Source organism: Stylophora pistillata, chromosome 2 (genome assembly GCF_964205215.1).
Source record: "Stylophora pistillata chromosome 2, jaStyPist1.2, whole genome shotgun sequence".
Classification (NCBI taxonomy): domain Eukaryota; kingdom Metazoa; phylum Cnidaria; class Anthozoa; order Scleractinia; family Pocilloporidae; genus Stylophora; species Stylophora pistillata.
In genome coordinates, this window is record NC_142520.1 from 1,809,701 (window position 1) to 1,830,336 (window position 20,636).

The following is a 20,636-nucleotide window of genomic DNA, read 5'->3' on the forward strand; positions in this document are numbered from 1 at the left end:
TTTTTGATTGATCCAATTCAAAATTCTCCAAAGTAACATGAAAAAATTTGTATGACATAGAGTAAGGAGAATTACTAATAAGATCGTGGCAGTGAAAGAGTTAATGAACCCAGCTGAACAGTTCAACAATACCCGTTGGTGTTCATACTCTTGGGTGGAGAAAGGCATTATGAGATTATATTGTGTCAAAGAAGCCAACACACTGACCCAGTCAGATATCAAACCAAGGCCCCTTAAGCCACAGTCCATTGCTCTTACTGTCAAAACCAGTGCTCACTATCGTGACAAATTTTGTCATCCTTAAACAGTGCTCATTTACAATCAACAATGACTTTTCATTGATCTTTGATAACATGCATGCATGCATGCTCTTCCAATAATGCCATGGCTCTATTGACAAACGCTTTTCTTCGTTCTACAACAGATTGAATAAAATTGTTAATAAACATGCTCCTCTCAAATTTGTATCAAAACGCAAGGCCAAGCAACTATCTAAACCGTGGATAACTAGAGGTTTACGTAGATCAATAAAAATTAAGAACGATCTCTTTTACTCTGGTGACACGGCTACATACAAGTTGTACAGGAACACAATTTTAAGCCTTACTCGCCAGAGTAAAAGACTTTACTATCAATCCTATTTTAGTAGCAACCTAAATAATATGAAAAAAACTTGGGAGGGGATTAACGCTTTAATTAATAAGCACAAAAAGACTAAGCTCGTATCGTCGCTCCAGCTTCCAGACAACCGGGGTACAACACAAAACCAATCAGAAATAGCTAATGCACTGAATTATCATTTCGCATCTGTCGGACCTAAACTTGCAAATAGCATACCATTATCCACCAGGGACTTTAAGGATTACCTAGGGAATTCAAATTACACCAATTCTTTCTTCTTTGACGCTGTCACTTCTACTGAAATTGAAATGGAAATTTTGAGTACTCAATCAAAAAAAGCCTACGGACTTTATTCATGTCCAGTTCGTCTTTTGAAGTCCGCACGTCAAGCTTTATCTCATACCCTAGCTGAACTAATGAACATGTCCATTTCAACTGGTATCTATCCCCACAAATTAAAGCATGCTGTAGTAATTCCAATTTATAAAGCGGATGATGAAACTGACCCAAACAATTATCGCCCAATATCGTTACTGTCCGTGTTTAATCGAATATTCGAAAAACTAATGTACAAACGCCTAAAATCTTTTATAAATAAAAATGATATATTTTTCACATCGCAATATGGATTTAGAGAGAACTGCTCAACTCAACATGCAATTCTGGATATTCTAAATACAATTCAAAACAACATTGATAAAAAATTATATTCCTGTGGCATTTTCATTGACTTGAAAAAGGCCTTCGACACAGTTGATCATTTGATTTTGTTGCATAAATTACACCATTATGGAATTAGAGGATTGATTAATGACTGGTTCTCATCATACTTGTCTGTTAGGATGCAATCAACCCAAATCGGTTCTATTGTCTTTAGCAAAGAGAGAATAGTGTGTGGAGTCCCTCAAGGTTCTATACTTGGTCCGCTTCTTTTCTTAATTTATGTCAATGACATGCATCGTTCCTCTAAAAAGTTTGACTTTTACCTATTTGCTGATGATACCAATTTACTATATGCAGAAAAAGATCTAAAGAAACTTGAAGTTGTCGTCAATGAAGAGATTTTAAAGTTGTGTGAATAGCTGAATTCAAATAAATTATCTCTTAACGTATCCAAATCTAATTTCGTTATTTTTCATCCTTATCAACACAAACTATACCGAGAAGTAAACCTTAAAATACTTGATAATAACTCGGAGCAATTGGTATCTCTTGAACGTAAGACATATGTTAAATACCTAGGTGTTCTCATTGACGGTAATCTCTCCTGGAAGCATCATATTAACTACATTTCCACGAAAATAAGCAAAGGTATCGGTATTGTTGCAAGGCTAAGACACTTGGTACCGCTCACTACTCTTATAAACATTTACCGCTCGCTCATTGAACCGTATATTTCCTTTGGTCTCGTTGCTTGGGGCCAAGCCGCCAATACTCATCTAAACAAAATCGTCATTTTACAAAAGCGGGTTCTTCGTCTAATGCACTTTTCCGATTATACATCTCACAGTGCTCCTCTTTTTAGTCGTTCGGGAATTCTACCGATAAAAATGCTTTACTTCAAATTGGTTGCCTCTCTGTTACATGACATCAGAAATCGCTGTGCTCCTCTCAATATTTCTGAACTTTTTACTCACTCTGAACAGGTTCATTCCTACTCTACTCGTTTCTCAGTAGCTGGAAGCTTTTATATAAAACAGGCGAGAACAAATCATCAGTTGCTTTCCTTTTCTAGAGTTGGTGCGAAAATATGGAATGGCATCCCCCCTGAAATTCGTAAGCTAAAGAAAGCACCTTTTAAACGTGAGCTAACTCACTTGCTTTTGAAAATTCTTGAAATTGAGGAGATGAATGTATGAATGTTGACTTGCGCTACCTTGACCTTTCTAGCTTATATTTGTATTTCAACTGATTAGCTTTCTCTTTGACCTGTTAAAAACTCCCTTGTGTGACTGGCTCAGTTAAAACCTTTAACATGATTATTACTACTATTATTTATTATTTATTTTTATTTGCTCATTTATTTATTTATTTCATTGTTGCGTGTGTGTGTGCGTGCATGTGTGTGTGTGTGTGTGTGAGCCTATACAGTGTCTGTTTAGGTAGCCCGCCTAGAATAGCTTTGCTAACTGCGGGTTACAAAAGCCTTTATTTCTTTCATTTTAAAAAAATAAAGTCAATGTTGTTGTTGTTGTTGCCAAGGCAGTGCTAATGCCAGAAAATATGCATATCCAATCCTCACATTACCCATACCACCTGTACATGTACTTCTCCTATCCACGAGAAAAAATTAGCATGACAGACAAAGAAAATTTCTCAGGTTATAACACCAAGGCCCAACCCCAAATTTCCTCCCATGAATGAGGCATATAGAAGAGACATATATACCAACCCTTGCGAAATGCATTTTGGAATTCCTGGGAATTTTTTCCTCAGAATAAGAGGTGTGAATTTTCACAATAAATTCGAAAATGACTAAAATAATCCTGAAACTTTAGCTTACCCATAAATTTATTTCATTGTGCGGCGTAAGCTTATGAAACTGTCCCATGCAAGTGACCGATTCGATTCTCAGTTTTGATCACGTACCGAATATTGCAATTTGTACTTACCACAGACTTTCAAAATCGTAGCTTTATAAATGGCCGCTCGACCCTTGTTTGTACAACTCGATATGTCAGCTGTTGTCCCTTCTTTTAACTCCACGGCGCCAACGACTTGCTTTTCATTTACAACACTCACGCTTCTCGTTTTCCCATTGATCAACGGTGAAACCCATCTTTAGAGATGTTATAAAATTAATCTAGAGAGTTGAGAATTGAATTAACTTTACGCACAAGCGATCAACCGATGAAAAGTACATTCAAAGATGAGCGCCAAGTGGAATATTCTTTGTTTCCGATCACGGGATGATCACGTGGACACTTTGAGAATCTGCTGGCTTGCCCGATAGCAGTCTCAAGAGAAGCCCGCATAAATTATACTATCTTTTCTGACAGGTTCTCTGCATTTGGACGATTTGATACCTCAGGATCCACGTTTTGACGTTGATATAAATAGTGATGTGAACTCACTCTATGTAGAAATAATCGACAAGAATCGAACGTACTACAAATGCACGATTTGGGGCCAAAAGATGTCGAGGAAACAAAGACTCAAAACCCACTCCAATTGTGTTCACGGCAAAGGTGAAAAATAACACAAGGCAATCACAATTTTAAATGTGATTACAAACGTGTTTTATCCTCGCTATTGTTACAGATGGATACCACAGTAGAAACTATGAGAGATACCTAGATGATCGCAGTGTACCAATACCCAAATGAACAAAGTTTGACCGCAGCAAGCGTTCAACAAAACGTTCTAACACAGCTATCTCGATTCCATAGTCTGTCGTTTCCACTGAACTAGCAGTCAGATGCCAATAGAGTCAAGTGCGTCTCACAACAAAGAAACATTTGTACAAGAGACAAAAGCGACTATATGCGATTACAGTGTGGCGTTGGAATTCTCGCCTACAAATGGATATGCACAGTTCGAAGCGTTCCCATGTTTATGATTGGTTTATGATTTTGGCACATCTGTGGACATAAGACATTTTCTATCACAATTAAAAACTTTTCATGATCATGGAATCCAAGAGGTCTTTGAGTTTGGAAAGCAAATCTGTGATGTGAGTGCACTGGATTAATTGCCAATTTGTATTTAACATAATTGACCGCTGCTTTATGAAAAATGCATGTTAACGTTAAGAATTACTAAAACCTAGTTTCAATAATAAATTTTATGATAAGCATATGCATGTATGTATTTCTCTTGGTACATTTTGTATAGCATGCCTCTAAAATTACACCTTGCCTTAAAACCTTCACATTCAAGTTATTGAGAATTTCTTGGAATTATTTGGACTTCAGGGTTATTTACATTGCCTCAAATTCAATTCCCAGAAATTCCCAAGAATTTTCCTTTCTTAACTTCTAGGTAGGTTGTATAGCTGAAAATTCCTAGGAATTCCAAGTCCTCAACAAACTGCAACCTTCCTTTCCCAGAAATTCGCAGTAATTCCAAGCTTTTCAAATCAGACCTTATTTGCATAGTTGGGAATTGGAATTCAGTTTGCAAGGGAAAAGCTTTTTATCAACATTACGGCATAATGACTTTGTTTTCTTGCAGATAACAAGGAACAGCCTGAAAGTGTGTTTTGTATCAGAAAGATCCTGGAACTTTTACATATACCTACTGTGTTATATTTGATAACCATCAAAGTCATCACAGGGATCCCATTTGGAATTTTTCAGTTTATGTTAATTCTCTTTAGTGTCTATGGAACTTTTTGAGTTGGAGCCTCAGCACGATGGCTTTGTCATGTCTTATGTTGGTGGACTTTCAATTGTAAGTGAGGCAAGATCTGTTTAACTCCTGAGTGACCAAGAGAGAATTTCCACTTACAATATCAATACAATATCAAGCAGACAAGCAATGAGAATAAAGTAAAATGTCAATTATGGGATTATTAAGTGATCCAACACTAAATTATTAATGAAACAGATGGTCACTTATTGTTACTCAGGACATTTTCAGTGTCGAGATCTAATGAGTAATTCTCCTAACTGTCTGGCATTGGATTCTTATGATGTTAGTGTGGATAATTTAGTATAACATCAACTAATAATCCTTTAATTGAAATTTTGCTTTATTCTCATTACTTCTTTGCTTGGTATTGTATTTATATGGTAAGGAGTAACTGTGTCTTGGTCACTGCTGGGATTAAAATGATTGAGACAAAGACAGACAGTGAAGGCATTTTCCATCTGTGAGAAAACGTAGTTTATTGTAAACAGGCTTCTTTGATGATGCTTATCATTAGTCACTTGTCTTCTTACAAATCATGGTCAATAATAACGAATTATTCATTCTTCATGTTTTTGCCTCTAGGTTATTCAAGGACTTATTGTGGGTATCTTGTCAAGAAGATTTAGTGAGCCTTTTCTGTTGAGAGGTGCCATCTGTGTGATAGCATTGGCTTATGGGCTTTTGGTAAGGAAATTGGTGAAATGCTTTCAAAAGTTAGAAAACACCCCTCAGGAAAAAGGCAAGGTCCTGGTTGTTCACAGATTGGATAATGCTATCCACTGGATAATTCTCTATCCCATGGATGGTGCAGTATGTTTTGCTATCACTTATCTGCTCTTTATACAACTGGGTCCAGTTATTTTCTCTACTAATGTTGAGGTTTAAGTTAAAATTGGAGGAATCTTTAATCTGTGAGCAGGCTATTAGTACTTTTAGTACTTTCACACAAGTGTTTCTTTGCCCTCAAAAATTTTATTGCAGCTGCAATAAGTTTTGCTTTCAACTTCAGAAGTTTTAATGTATTTTTTTTTCTATTCAATCATTTCATTGCAGTACATGGCGACAGACATTTACCAATTTTGTATTGTGATCATTCAATGGTAGTTGATGGGACAACATTGAATGTCATTACAACATCAGTGATGACTTAGTGTCACAGCCAGCAAAACAGGTGCTGTGTTAGGTCTCTCCATGGCAACCAACTCCCTTATAAGAACCGTTTCGCCAACCATGGGGAATATCATGTACAAGAATTATGGTTGGCCTTCATTTGGCCTCTTGGACTTGTGGTCAATGCTATTGCTGCCATATTTTTATTTTACCATGGTAAAGACTCATTTTAGTTACCAAGCTTAAGATTCACTCACAGATATTGGTAGACCTTGAGCCTCCCGGTTAGCTCAATAGATAGACCGCTGGACTGTTGTGCGGGAGGTCGAGGGTTGAAGCCCCGGCCGGACCAACACTCAGGGTCTTAAAATAATTGAGAAGAATATGCTACCTTTCTATAACATCAAGAAATGGTTAGACTATTCTAGTCTTCTCAGATAGGTACAAATAAATGGAGGTCCCGTCTCCTGCAAGGTTAGGGGCAGGAAACGTTAATTTCCCACGCACGAGATTACTTTGTGATGGATGTCCTCCCCTGGGGCGGGATAGGTGGGTATGGGATGGGTGGGTAACAGGACCCCCATTGATACCAGTGTTCACTACACTGAAGGGGCTATCCTGTATAAATATAGACGTCTAAGTATTTTCATGTACATTAACATTTTAACCGTTGTACAGGTTGGTGGTATCATAATTTATTTTTTAGAGTTCTAGAGAAAATTTGTCAGGGTTTGTTCACCTTTAAGGTGGCTGAACACAGTTTTCGCGCACACTTTTGCTGATGTAATTCAGGGTTGCGAAAAACAAACATGCCGTCAATAGAGCGGTTATTTTATTTACTCAACTCGTACCCGCACTATCTGTGCTATTTTTCTCAATAGTTGGCACAGTGTATTGGGGGCTTTAAACTTTTATTACAAAGATATGTTACAAAAGTTAACAGTGCAAACTTAACCCGGCAATTCTCAGCTTTTTCGTCGTTACCGAAAGAACCCAGTTAAATGCAGCGCATGCGTAGTAAGTAAAAAAATTGCGATTGAGTGGAAAATTGCTTTCTCGGAAATATGCTTATTTCTAGTAGTAGTAGTAGTAGTAGTGAACTTTATTTTTGTGTCGTGAAAACCTTGCGCATACCACTAATTGGGGACACAGGGTAAAAGCTTTAAAAATAAGAAATCTGGAACCTATTTACAGAATTATTTACCTAACCTATTAACAGTTAAAATTATTTATCAATGTCCTAGAGTTAAAAATCAACTATTACAGAGCGCACATTTTTTGCATCCATCATCAATCATGACAGTCATGTCCGTTCTCCTGATTTTGCTCTTAAAGCCATGCAGGCTCTCTTCACTGCTTAACTCCTTTGTAAGTCTAGAGAACCACTCATTAAAATTTCACGAAAATTGGCAGGAAAATACTTTAGGAAATAAGTAACTGGATTATTGAAAAACATTGATTTTGAACAAAGGAAACTCTAGATTATCGAGTGAATCTTCAATGGGGGATAATTAAAGATCTCTCTTTTAAATTGTTAGCAAAATGGTGTTAACTTGTGAGTATCGTTACAAGTTCGTAGCATACAAATTATAAAGAAAATCCAATGACTAGATTTTGTACAAATAAACAAAACCGATTTTAAAGGCTTCTTTATATTTATTCATGTTGCCATGGCAATGGCACTCACGTCAGCTTACCTATCAAAAACACAAAGTTTGTGTTGTTAACTGACTTGCTGCCAGTTTTGGGGACTGAGAGATCAAGAGTTTTAAAGAAAATGGCGAGAGAAACACAGGTATCAAAAGCTGTGTTCAGCCACCTTCAACTAAGACACACAAATATTTCTTCACACTTCTGTCTGTGGCTGCTAAATTTAAAGGCATACATGCCTTTATTTTAATGCGCTCTCAGGAAGAATAAGATATTTACAAGTAATTCCTCTTGTTCACATATAGTTTATCAGTCAATAATTACTCAATTACTTACAAAATATATTATCAATCACTAGACAACACCTCAACACACATTCTGCTTGCCACATTGATTCAATATTGGAACAACATTTTTATATGTTATTGATATCACGTGAACAGCAATGCACTACTTAAGGTTACGTGAAATTTAACTGGCACCACAGAAACACTAACATCACTTTTTAGTGTCACAGACTTATTTAACTAATGAAATTTAACATTGCAGAGAAAAATAAATTAACCATTGAAGAGGTTAAGATCTTGTGTCTGGGCATCTCATTAAATTAATTTGACCCTTCATTCATAAGGAATGACAGGTTGAAAATACAATTTCAGTAATTTTCCTTGTATGAATAACAAACGAAACTGAACTAATTCTAGACAGAAAAAATGTGATGGGTTTGTGTCCATTTAAGCTGTGCATTATTACCAATATGTATCTTCTAAAATGCCTCGTTCGATCAAGACTAAATTATTAAAAAAAAAATAACTTCCTAATAGCTAAATGATAAAATCCTGCTGTAACTCTAAAAATGATTGCGTGGTAAAGTTCACTAAGTTGGCATCTACTTGTAGTAAGAATTCCTCCAAGAATTCTGTTGTGTTTTGTCATGCCTTCTAATGACCTTATGTGACAGAAATGTTACCCACTATACGTCAAACATAAGGTGAGAGAAAGTTCATGCCATTCATTCGCAATGGCAATAATAAAGAAAAAAAAACTTTTGCTTGCATTGCCTACTTATCTGAGCAACTGCAGACCCACCCCTTCCCTGACCCAACAGCAGTCAACTGATAATAAGGTTGGGTTAATGGGGGGGGGGGGGGGGATAGGTGTGCAGTTTTTTTTTTCAGATACTGAGCTCAATGTGATGTAAACATGATGATTATAACAAAATCAATAGTATTTATCATGGCTGTTGAGTTTTCATCTGCAATCCTATTTTGAGGCAAGTCCAGCTACAGAATTGAATTTTGAATGAATGAATAACAAAGAACTGGACGTTAGCTCTTGGCCTTCTTGGATGATTTTTTCAGTTTCTTGTAGCAGGAGTGGCACACGCGGACCGGTGCATGGATCCCAAGACGGCTTATTTCTGACTCATAGCTGCTACATCTGAAAAGCGAAGAGACAGGAAATGTTCTTTAATAAGAAACTAAGAAGAATTTGTTGATGGGGGTAAACTAGTCCTAAAATATGAGTTGCTTTAATTTTAAACTGGAACACGTGCAAATCACAAATTCTGGTGGTGAATACCAAAACTGCCTTGAGTACAAGACGAACCTATAGAAAGCAAAGCCAAAGGACTATCACTTACCTTGCACAGAAAACCTTCCCACAATCCCTACAGTGGTGGCGCCTCTCAATGAATTTGAATCTTATTCCACAGCCTGAACAAATGTCAGCAAATTCATCTTTGACCCAATGGTTAGCCATTCGCCCTGCAAGAATATACGCGAGATATCAACCGAAAAGTCTTTACCGTATGTTACTGACTACAACAAACTCCATGAATCTCTGTGTCTATGACACGTGATCAGCATTGATATGCATTTATCAGCATGAACGGTCCCTACCTACGGCGTCGGTTACGGACCAACTGTAGATTCGCCCCCGGAAGTCACCAACAAATAATTTACGATGGTCCCTGTAAAAAAATTGGAATACGATGGGTATTAAATTCAAAAAGAAGTGTGACTGTGTCCTTTCTATATCTATGGACAACGGAAAGAACTAACGAAATATCTGGCAGTATTAATTGATGTTAATACGTGAATCGTTCCGTTGGTAGTTTGTCGGTTCGTTCGCTCGTACGTCGTTCATTTGTTCGTAGTGCGACGGTTCGTTCGTTCTTACGTTTCCTTGTTCGTTTCTTCGTTTGTTAGATGGTCGGCACGTTTTGGATAAATCGAACAGAAAGTCAGTTGCTCCTGTCCTAGTTGATAGAAATCTTAAAACTCACTTTGACACAAGTAAAGATGTAATGGCTGCTGGAGCAGAATTATCTTCTCTAGCAAAGGCTGTGTGCATGGTCAGTTTATGTCTGAGCATCAGGCGTCTTTTCCAAACTGTAAATGACACAAAGTAGACTAAATTTGAATCCAAGAGTAACAGCTGATTGTGTAGAGTCGTCGTCTGAACTACTGTCAGCGACGGACGTTTCTACACCCTGAGCGGAAGTCAGTTACTGAGTTCAATGCTTTCCGCTCCGGTTGTCGAAACATCAGTCACGTCGTCGGAGAAAGTATCTTGGAGATGTTTCCACAAAAATATATAAAGAATTATGAAATAGCCTCCAGCTTTTTAATATGAGACTCAAAATTGTTTCTAGTGTTCAAAGGAGAAAGTATCTTGGAGATGTTTCCACACAATAGATAAAGAATTATAAACTAGCCTCCAGCTTTTTAATAAAAGACTCAAAATTGTTTCTAATGTTCAAAGAATTTATGGAGCAATTTTCAGCTGATTGTCGAAAGAAATCTGCAGTTGCTTTGGTTTTGCTTTACTTCACTCTGTGATTGGTCCAGAAAACGCGCGCCACTTTCCCAAGCAGTCATACTCAACACCAAAACTAATCCGGACTTGGCCACGCGCGTTTTCCCGCGCTTAGGACAATTTGCGTATTTCACTCTAAGCTCTTACTGGCTGCTTGTGACTTTTCTTTAGCTCTGATTGGCTGTTGTGGTCACTTTGGTTTTGGTTTTGGTTTTATGACACTCAACCGGAATGCGCTCCATACTTACCCGGTTTAGGCAAGTCTTCACTATCGCAGGTTTTTTTATGGGTGATTATGACGTACTCCTCGTCTATACTTTCATCACGCAAGTTAGGTGTCACGGGACGTCTCCTCTCCACTGCTTCTGTCGTCGCAACATCTTCTGCTGCTGTAAGCCTCACGTTATCGCCGAGTTTTTCCTCCAACGTCTCTTTTGCCGATTCAGGTCGAAGGTCTGCTTGTTCAGAGGTAACAACTGACTGATTAATCTGCGGGCTCTGATCGGCCGATGCGTTTTCGCGTGCCAGAAAGGAGTCTGGATTTAAACGCGATTCCGTTACCGATTCCTCAGCCCCAGTCTCCGGCGGTGCGTCTTCTTCATCTTTACCTTTTTGTTCCGAGTTCTTTGACAATGATTCATCAGTTTTCGGAGACGCTGGTTTCATACTTCGGCGGGTTTTCGCCGCCTCGTCATAGAATTCGATCCCCCACATCTGCAACAACAAGACGAATAAATATTTGAGCTCAAAAAAGCAATCTTCTTTCAATGAAAGAAGTTCAGCCAGTAGTCAATAAAAGGGTTGAACAGAGAGAAAAACAAAATCATGGTTACCCGTACAACACCGTCCATAGAGCCCGTGAGAATTACATTTTCTTCATCCCATTCAGAAAGCTGTAAAAAGACGTAATATTGAACAGTCACAATTGAAAGGAAAAGACTAGATTGAGTTCTGAAGAAGTCAGGCGGTTTTGAGAAAGAGAAGTTGTCAACAAGCGTGTGGGTGATTTACAATAGCAGATTATGTTTGACTGAAATTGTATCATTATTGCGCTGTAAGAGAGTCCGCTTGAACTCTCTCAAGTAATAGGAAAGGACAGTGAAATATCACATATTTGGTTCATTCATTTAAATTCTCGACACCTTTCTGCTTGATAGTGTGTTGATATAATAGAGAGAAATTACGAGATGATCACCTCTCACTCTACGGAGTCAGGGGATTGTTAGGAAACGTTACTGGCCTCTAAATAGTGAAAAAAAAAATCGAGTTGCAAGACGCATGAGCAGAGCTTTGTCGCATCGGACCAGGGAAAGTTGTAGAGCTACAACTTCTAAGTTAAACAGATAATACGGAGAAAAAGAGAAAGGAGAAATGGGAGAGCTTATAGATGAGTTTAATGCATGTTGCGTGGTGTACCTCTGACATGGCGCAACACTGTATGTGGTTGTTGTTCTGTAATGAAGTGTTCTCTTTCACAATCAGCTGCCCGTTGACGGACCACACGTAGAGATAAGTACCAGCGCAAGTTGCGATATCTCCCTGGAAATAACAAAGGAAAAGAAACCAAAGATTGTCAGTGCGTAACTTGGATTTCCATGTCGTGTTTTCCTTACATTGAATCGTATCTGAGCGACCGCGCACCTAACCTTCCTCTAACCCGATATCAGTCGACTGATAATAAGTTAGGGTTATTACCGTTTATGGCTGTTACCGTTAGGGTTATTACCGTTAGTGGTGGGGTAGGTACACAGTTTCTCCGATGAAGACATTGATACAAATTTGAGCTAGGAGCAACAGAGACTTGTTTACATACCGTTAGATCATTGATAGCTATGGCAGTGATCGGTGCCATGTGTTGAGACAACTGTCGGACGTAAGTGAGTTTGCTTAAGTCCCACACAATACATGTCTGATCCTACAAAAAATAAAGTCAAAATCTAATCAAATAAATGTTATCAAAATTCACCTCCACCTTAACATGTGCCTTCGCATCTCGGTTAGTAGTAGCGACCGACTAGTATTCTGGGAAGAATGCTTTCAAATTTCTTCGAAGCCTGAATTTTTAAAGACTTCTTTTCTGAAATTTCTTTAATTGCGGCTTAATTAATAAGATGGTGTCTTTACTTGAAGAAGATATAGATAAATCATTCTCGGTGAACAAACCAAACACGTTACATAAGGCAAGTACACTAAAAGTGTTTAACCCCACACCATCACATTACAATGCATATTCTCCATACTCTTCTCCAAACATTTCCTGAGGTACAATGGATATATGAAGTTCATATATTTTGAACTGCGGTTGTAGATACGTATGATGCACGATCCTCGCTGTAGAGAGAAATCCATTGTATCTGATTTATCATCACGGGTTTATTACGAATCAACTTAACGGCCTGCTCTCAGTTGGCTTGTTAGCTCAATTGTTAGAGCGCTGCACTAGTATCGCAGAGGTCCGTGGTTCGAATCCCGTACAGGCCTGATTTTTTTCAGGTCTGATTTTCGTTATTGCATAAATAGCGCTCTCTACTGCGAGGATCGTGCATCATACGTATTTCCTGAGGTGCTGACAAAAAGAATTTGTTTGACAATAAAGGGCTTCCGTAGTTGCTGATCATTTCCTTTATTCTCCTGACCTTAATGTGTGATTCAGGGGTGATATTGTACGGAGAAATTAGAGTTAAGTCACTCAAAAACAGGGAATCCATTAAGTTTATTTGCAGCTGTTTTAACGTACATGCAATCGTGGGTTGATTTAAGTCTAGCGACAGGAGCTAACAATCACGAAAACTCTTACCTCAGAACCGCTGATAATAAGATTGTAGGCCGTAGACACCGCTAGGCACGTGACAGATGCGTGGTGTCCATATAACACCTGTCAATCAAAATTGTAAAACCATTAGACTCACTTAATCCTTAAGCACACGTGCTGCTTAAGTGACGTTTTGGGGAAGACAATGAAAGCCACACATGGGTAGAGAGAGCAAGAGCGTAGCTAAGGGGAATCCCTGGATAGAAATGACCCTAACCCCCACCCTAGAGAGGTTAAAATCTGAGATGCTTCAAGATTCTACTGATATGCTGAAAAAGTGCTTTTCTCTTGGAAAACTCTTACCTGCACCCCTCGCCCTCGGTGTGAAGAGCATTTGACTCACCTCATGTAAAATAATCTGTGGTCGTTTCTCTCTTCCTTTCACCATGTCCCACACACAGACAAGCTGCATCATAACAAAAAAGAAACTTCTAAGTTATTTACTAGATACGCACGACTCAATGGATGTAAGGACATGAAATGACATGTCGCAGTAACAAGGCTCTCGTCTTCTCTTTAGCTGCGGACTGAAACGAGATCAAGATCAGTAGCTCATTTTAAAAAAAGAGTGGCAGTCTGAGATCGAAAGTGTCCACGCAAGCGCTTCCGGGATTGTTTGGGGGGATGAGAGTCAAAACAAACATGGCGGAACGTAGCGCGGATTATGGCATAGTCACAGGCAATATACTGAGTCCTTCATACAATTCACTCTCCCGACCCCCTTCCCCTAATCTGTTCCCTGAGCCAGAGCGTAGGTTCTGCGCGTCATGTAAACGACTTGACGTGTCGTACTTACCGTGCTTGTTCCTCCGGTGATAAGAGTGTGGGAGTCTGGACACGAAGCGCAAAGAACTTGCCCAATGTGGAAGTTCTCGTAGACGGCTAAAATCTGGAACAGATCGTAGAAAAATTTTCTTGATTAATAGACGCACTCGGTTATAAGACGCACCCCAAACTTGGCAAATTAGTCAAGCCAAGTTCCCAAATAAAAATTTTTGTGAAAATACTCGGTTATAAGACGCACCAAAAGTTTGAGAGTTCACAAAAAAGGCTGGATGGACGAAAAAGGTAGCTTTTATCTCCACATTGTTTATTCAGAGACGGAACTTTTCGAGCGAGCGACACAAACACGATTCTAGGAATTTGAAACGGGGTTCGAACGATTGTTTTGTAGTCATGGATATCATGTTATCGAGGTCGTGCTGTTAAGAACGTATGCAAATTTCTCTTTGTTTGCTTTTGCAGTAAATGTTTCATTTTGTTGTTGATCTTTTGAAGTTGATCAGTGTTCTAAGGCAGTATTCCTTTTTAATTCATAGGAATAAAGGATTGGATTATACGCAATCTTCGCTACATCTCAGATCAAAAAGCCCTGCTCATGTGGGATTAGTTCCGTGGTCATTTGACAGAGGACGTATGAGAAACGGTTCTTTCAGAACATCCACAACGGCTCTTTTCAGAGCCACCCTAGTTCTTTTTAGAACCACCAGATCTAAAAAAGTTGATGACCAACAATTAGTGTTCTTTTCATATCTTTGTAACTGTAAGTTCTGCTAAAGTTATGATCTTTAGATTTTGTTGCGCGAAAATACTCGGTTACAAGACGCACCCCAAGTTTTGAGCATATTTTGATGAAACAAGCATATTTTCTCGTAAAAAATGGTGCGCCTTATAAGTGAATAAATACGATATATGAACGTAGTACAGTTCGCCATTGTCTACATAGGTCAATGGTGGGGGGAGGGTGTGGGGAGGGTGGGGGGAGGGTGTGGGGAGGGTGGGGGGGAGGGTGTGGGGAGGGTGGGGGGAGGGTGTGGGGAGCGACGGAGAACTACGGATTAGAACGGACTGAGGATCAAAACCTCCAAGGGGAACTCCAAATGTTGTTAGTCCGACAATCGACACTGTATCGTAGAAGTCTTAATGAAAACTGAACACAAAAGTATGAGAGCAAGTAATTACCCTCTCCGTTTCATACAATCCAGTACGCATGCTCGAGTCACCAAACCCCCACGCGATGTAACGGTTGTTATAAGGCGGGACCAGAACCTAAAAGAAAACAACAAAAAATCATGAGTAACTGTCGTGAATGGAATAAAGTTAATCTACACCACCGAACGCGCTACAATCTTAAAAAAAATGTTTCTCTTTCTTACTTTGTTTTTCTCCACAGCCAGAAGTCCCCGGTTGTCAGTTTGAATCATCTGTCCCACAGGACCTTTCAGCTCTGATAGGAAAAAAAGAAAACAGTCAAAGCAGTTTCCTGTGTTTGTTAATCCTAAAAGCGCTCACGACGCTTTTAACATTGCCGATCCAGTGGTGCATGAAATTGGTGTTGCCTGATGAGTAGCAGGACCCCTAAAAAATTAGCATGCATGGCTATTCACCGTCAGCTCACTAGTCGAGCGTTAGGGGCATCCATAAGGACTTAAAGAAGGCCGCACAGCTTAACATTCTAATGTCTATTTCTGTCATGAAGGCGTCGATGGCTCTTTACACTGGAAAAGTTTTGAAGACAATTATAAACGTATGGCGACTCACCTTTGACAGGCTGCGCTGAAGGAACCAGGTTAGGAAGATTGTGAAAGAACAATCTATCAACGTTGACCAACGCTCCAGTCTGGGTGTCAGACTCCACGCTACGAAACACCCTCTTAGGGGGGTGGGGACGTTTGAACAGCTGGGAAAAATAGTAAAAATAAATTAATTTGATAAAAAAACGAATGAGTGAGTCACTGACTGATTGACTGACTGAACGAATAGATGCAAGTATGAACGAATGGATGGTAGATGACCAAAAATGAATCGTATTAATTCTATTATCAACTCAGAGTATTACCGTAGGATTGCGGTCACCTAATTACCAGTCTCTTGTCCATAAGAAAAGGTTCTGGCGGAGTGTTGCAGAAAAAGGAGAAAAAAACTTGGTTGGGGGGATGGGCGTAGAACTTTTGAAGATTACTTTACCATCGAACCCTTAAAATCACTTTATCAAGTAACGTTTCAGTAAATTACCTAATTACCAATCTATTAACCATGAGATAAGGTTCTCGTGAACTGCTGAAGGACCATGAAAAAATACTTCGTTGTGGGACACTAACAAACCACCGAGCCCTTAAAATCAATTTATCAAGCAACGTTCCTGTCAAGCAAGGACTTGATGATACAATCGATGTTCAACCTTTTCTACCAGTAAAGGTCACAACTGTTACCTGTTTTGGAGTTTGTCCAAAGTTGTCGATCATACTAATGATAGATTTTTTCTTGATTGGATCATCTATGCTATGGAAATGTGAACATAATTAAGGAAAAAACAAGCGCATAAAACCAGTAAGGATGATTCAGACATCACTTTCATGATACACTGGTACACGTTTAAGAAATTCAAGCTTTAACGAAAATTGAGTCAGTGTAAAGGATATCAACATTGCTCTCGTAGTAATAGAAGTAGAAGACGTTGTTGGCTTCAATAGCGGCAGGGCCTTGCTGTTTGTATCCAAAAATCAAATCAATCCACTCGTGGAGATGAGCACTGACGTAATCACACTCCAGAGCCTGGAAACGAAACAGATCACATGTGAGCCACGTTGCATCTTCACAGCGGAAAAACGTGCGTTAAATTCCCGCCAAAGCTTTTATCATTGACAAACGCGTGTGCAACTCCCGCCAGAACCTGCATCACCGACAAACGCTTGTTGAATTCCCGCCAAAACTGACACTGCAGAGTAGCACGGAAAATTATCCGCTAAAACTAACACAATGGACAAACGTTTGTTACATTCTCACTAAAACTACCGACGCACACAGCAAAAACCTGGAGTGTCATTGCGTTTTATTAACAGGGTTGTTGCACTTTTTCAGGAATCCGATTTAAGGACTTTTTGCTTTAAATGGGAGCTAATAGAAATAGCATGCACATCAGAGTGATCACGTGCTGGGTAACCAGGGTTATTTTCAATGCACCAATCATGTACGAAACATGTAAAAATCACGTGTCAAACATTAGAATTGGACGCGGGATTTAAAAGGAAAACTCGATTTCGTGATTTCTGGTAGAAACTTAGACTTTTAATACCAAAAGCAAAAGAAAACTTTGACTCATCTGCACTTATTTTCAAGGACTTTTCAGAAGTTTTCAAGTACCCGAGTCTAAATTCAAGGATTGTCAAGCTCTTGAAAACAAAAAATTAAATTCAAGGACTCTTAAGGACTTTCAAGGAGCGCGGGAACCCTGTAGTAAGTCATTTAGAACAAGTTTACCACTTTATCATACCTTTCTATGAAGCCGAATAAATTCCCGCGGATCACCCTTCGCCCATGTTGGCAGACAAATATCACCTAGGACTTCGCCGTTCTGCTTGGTTCCGAGTTCAAACTTGTTGTGGTTTGTGAGAAATTCTGGGAGATAGAAAAACTCAGGAATCAGCTCTTTGACGTCCGCCATGTTGGTTTGCGCTGCAGAGATCCAGGCGTCTCGGATGGAGTGAAACAGACGATCAGGTAGGTCAAAATTTCCCTGGAAAGAAGCAAAGTAATTAATTACAGAATTGTTCGATAAATACGATAGAGACTAGTCTGCTGCTTGAAAAAAATAGCGAAAAACAGAAAAGGCCCGAGTCGAGCGAGTGTTGCAGTTTTATAGAAGTGATTTGATTTAAACGCAAAAAATTACGCCATCTAAACCAATCAGATGCAAACTTGAAGCCAATCACGACTTAGTCACACTCACTTTCCCACTCAAGAGGCCACTGATGAGCATGTGTTTAGATTTTTTGTTGGTTCTCTGTGTTCTTGTATCTTCTTATGATTGGCTGTTGGTTTTACTATGGTTCAATGCTAATTAATACAGAGGATGAAAATAAGAGTGTGAAACAAAGACAACATGAAGAGTATTACCTGAACTCTGAGAAAATGCTGCGTGAAAGGCTCGAGTCTGATGAGGTAGGACGCTACGATCATAGTTGACGAGTAGTGTGTTCCATAATGATACGGCGGAATCTCACCTATAAAATCGAAACAAAAAAAGTTACGTTATTCTACACGCATGAAATGTTTCTCTTAAAACTTCGTCACTAAAGCAGCATAGATCTTCCTTGTTTTTCACTCTCAAGCTTAAGTAACAAAATAGAACATGAAAACTCAACTAACACCTAAAAAGAAATTTAGTCTTCAGAACTAGCGCATAGTTGGAAGGGGAAGGATTTCGAGATCGTGCTTCGCGATTTCCCTCCCCTTTGAATGCTGGCACTGTAGTCAAAGGTAAAGAGCAAGCCAAAATTGTTACAAGATGTGTTTACCCGAAGGATCTTCCCACTCTCTGTATTTCTTCTGGAACTGCATCAATCTGTCCTTAGACTGCGCACCCATTGGCTTGGAGAACACACGGAATGTCTTGGGGTTGGTGAGATCCAGTTCCTGTAGACACACAGAGATAAGAGAGAAATCGAATTTAACTGAAGTGATCAGGCAATAACAACAGAGAGCAAAATACACAAACTGTACAACTTACACACAAGGGTAGAACACGCTACTGGACGTATCATAGGTTTCATATGAGAAACATTCGATACGCTTGTTCGAAACTGGGTCTGGTGCGTAAAATCGAGGCTTCCAGGGAAATCTTTTGATATGAAATTGCTGTGTTTACCAAGTACCATCGCACAACTAGACTTAATATACACAAACTGAGAAAAGCCAAACGGAACTAATGAAACCACAAAAGACAATTTTGTGCCTCGATTAAAATTTACTTTGTGAGTAACATTTACCGATAAACCCACACTCCACCCAGCTTTTTGACTCGCTTTCAAACATTGTAAGGTGAAATGTAGCTTTCGGTTTCTCGCGCGTCCTTATTTGACAGATTAAAAGGAAGAGCAGACTAAATTCAACACCACATCCTTCAGGATATTCACACAACTAAGTGTCTACCCTCACCTCTGAGTCGTAATCAGCAAGCACCCAAGGGAAGACGGGATACTGCATGAGATCATTATAGGAGCGGCCGGCCAAGGTATTCAGATGCATCAGATACTGAAAGTTTGTGATTTCACCACGCTGACGACAAAGACAGAGACAAGAACATTTGTTAATCGATGATCAAATTTCTCCTTGAAGCTATATCAATATTGTAAAAGCGAGCCAAAAGGAACATAACGCCAGAGTTTGTCCCACTTTTCGTAGAGAGAAGTGACGGGTAACATGGCTGAACAGGATGCCGGTTTATCACAGGTTACACCTCAACCCCTCCCTCCCCCGAACGCGTTTCGTTAGGTTTCCCTTACAGTCCGGTGGTACAATTTTATGCTCCTGGCTAGGGAGAGGCACTGTCAGAATCTTGGTTCTGATCCAGATGAACAACACAGTGACTCAGCCAGGTCTCGAAACCAGACCTCTCGACCCACAGTGCAGCACGCTGACCACTGGACCACCGTATTCACACTTTTTCACCGATAGGTTACATTAACTTCCTAATGACACCTTATAAAGACTATGAGCTGTAGTTTAGCTCGTCGCACGTCTCATAAGTAATCAACGAAAACAAATTACTCAACGCCTTTTGTGCTGTTACTTTTTAATCGCACGAGGGACTGGGCTAGCTAGGAGACAAACTGCCCGCGCCTACCTCCCATCTTTGTGTGACGGATCTTTCACCCATCAACGTGTTTATGAGACCCAGGCTATAGGAGAAGAGAAGTAAAAACGCGATCAACATGATACCGATGTCAGTTTCACTCTACTGTCTTTGGTAAAACGCAAGAGAATCAGTAGGGAGAATTTTAACTTTGACTCACCCTGCTTCAACCTCTGTGTCTCTCTTCATACCCACAACAGACTCCTCGGCATTCTCACGCAGTGTCGATGCTTTGGCCACGAGCCTGGAAACAGAATACTCAATCAATTAATCGCGCAAGTGAAGCGCAAATGTTAAGCCCCGGAAAATAATGCGTGAGGCTGTCACGTAAGAGTCACGCTAGAATGGCTTTAGCGAGCACGATTGTCATGCAATATGTGAGTAGAAACCAGCTGAAATTGGTGGATAACAAGGACAAGATTACATGACTTACTTATCGTACACTTTACTTCTGACAGGTTTCGGGAAAACAAGAAAATGATTTCGCCCATCACTGGAAAATACTTCCAGAGCTGTCTCCTGAAATTGGAAAAACAACAGAAAAATTGGAACAAAAATGCTTACAAACGTGTTAGAAACAAACGAGCCTCATAAACCAACGAAGTCTACTGAGTCTGAAGTTTCTTATAACACATC

General features: G+C 39.5%; 3 protein-coding genes across 15 annotated transcripts in view; 1 reads left to right on the plus strand and 2 right to left on the minus strand.

The window, feature by feature from the left end:
• Positions 1 to 3,593, minus strand: part of LOC148736629 (WD repeat and FYVE domain-containing protein 3-like) — a 28,328-nt gene extending 24,735 nt beyond the window's left edge. For 3 of the 4 annotated variants that reach the window (XR_015996271.1, XR_015996272.1, XR_015996270.1), the window contains exon 1: positions 3,234 to 3,508. The gene's annotated coding sequence lies outside the window, so the exon portion shown is untranslated. Of the gene's footprint in view, positions 1 to 3,233 lie in introns of all 4 variants that reach the window. The other variant, XM_088747660.1, reaches the window with a different exon arrangement.
• LOC148736623 (solute carrier family 22 member 18-like) overlaps positions 1 to 8,973 on the plus strand; it is a 63,637-nt gene extending 54,664 nt beyond the window's left edge. For 2 of the 5 annotated variants that reach the window (XR_015996279.1, XM_088747676.1), the window contains exons 3-4: positions 5,557 to 5,658; positions 6,028 to 8,973. Coding sequence is in view for 4 of the 5 variants with exons in the window: in XM_088747676.1 (XP_088603802.1) it covers positions 5,557 to 5,658; positions 6,028 to 6,078 (153 nt within the window). In the remaining variant the exon portion in view is untranslated. The other 3 variants (XM_088747675.1, XM_088747674.1, XM_088747673.1) reach the window with 3 other exon arrangements.
• The window catches only part of LOC111340355 (WD repeat and FYVE domain-containing protein 3), a 47,581-nt gene continuing 34,888 nt past the window's right edge, over positions 7,944 to 20,636 (minus strand). For 5 of the 6 annotated variants that reach the window (XM_088747626.1, XM_088747628.1, XM_088747627.1 and 2 more), the window contains 23 exons: positions 20,434 to 20,519; positions 20,161 to 20,244; positions 19,992 to 20,046; positions 19,304 to 19,423; positions 18,664 to 18,781; positions 18,263 to 18,369; positions 17,640 to 17,882; positions 16,787 to 16,921; positions 16,579 to 16,656; positions 15,908 to 16,046; positions 15,523 to 15,593; positions 15,329 to 15,415; positions 14,163 to 14,255; positions 13,710 to 13,772; positions 13,352 to 13,429; positions 12,368 to 12,469; positions 11,971 to 12,093; positions 11,388 to 11,447; positions 10,803 to 11,268; positions 10,022 to 10,127; positions 9,636 to 9,706; positions 9,377 to 9,500; positions 7,944 to 9,174 (listed from right to left, as the gene is read on the minus strand). In XM_088747626.1, the coding sequence (XP_088603752.1) occupies positions 9,063 to 9,174; positions 9,377 to 9,500; positions 9,636 to 9,706; positions 10,022 to 10,127; positions 10,803 to 11,268; positions 11,388 to 11,447; positions 11,971 to 12,093; positions 12,368 to 12,469; positions 13,352 to 13,429; positions 13,710 to 13,772; positions 14,163 to 14,255; positions 15,329 to 15,415; positions 15,523 to 15,593; positions 15,908 to 16,046; positions 16,579 to 16,656; positions 16,787 to 16,921; positions 17,640 to 17,882; positions 18,263 to 18,369; positions 18,664 to 18,781; positions 19,304 to 19,423; positions 19,992 to 20,046; positions 20,161 to 20,244; positions 20,434 to 20,519 (2,721 nt within the window). In that variant the 3' untranslated portion in view covers positions 7,944 to 9,062. The remainder of the gene's footprint in view (positions 9,175 to 9,376; positions 9,501 to 9,635; positions 9,707 to 10,021; positions 10,128 to 10,802; positions 11,269 to 11,387; positions 11,448 to 11,970; positions 12,094 to 12,367; positions 12,470 to 13,351; positions 13,430 to 13,709; positions 13,773 to 14,162; positions 14,256 to 15,328; positions 15,416 to 15,522; positions 15,594 to 15,907; positions 16,047 to 16,578; positions 16,657 to 16,786; positions 16,922 to 17,639; positions 17,883 to 18,262; positions 18,370 to 18,663; positions 18,782 to 19,303; positions 19,424 to 19,991; positions 20,047 to 20,160; positions 20,245 to 20,433; positions 20,520 to 20,636) is intronic. The other variant, XM_088747629.1, reaches the window with a different exon arrangement.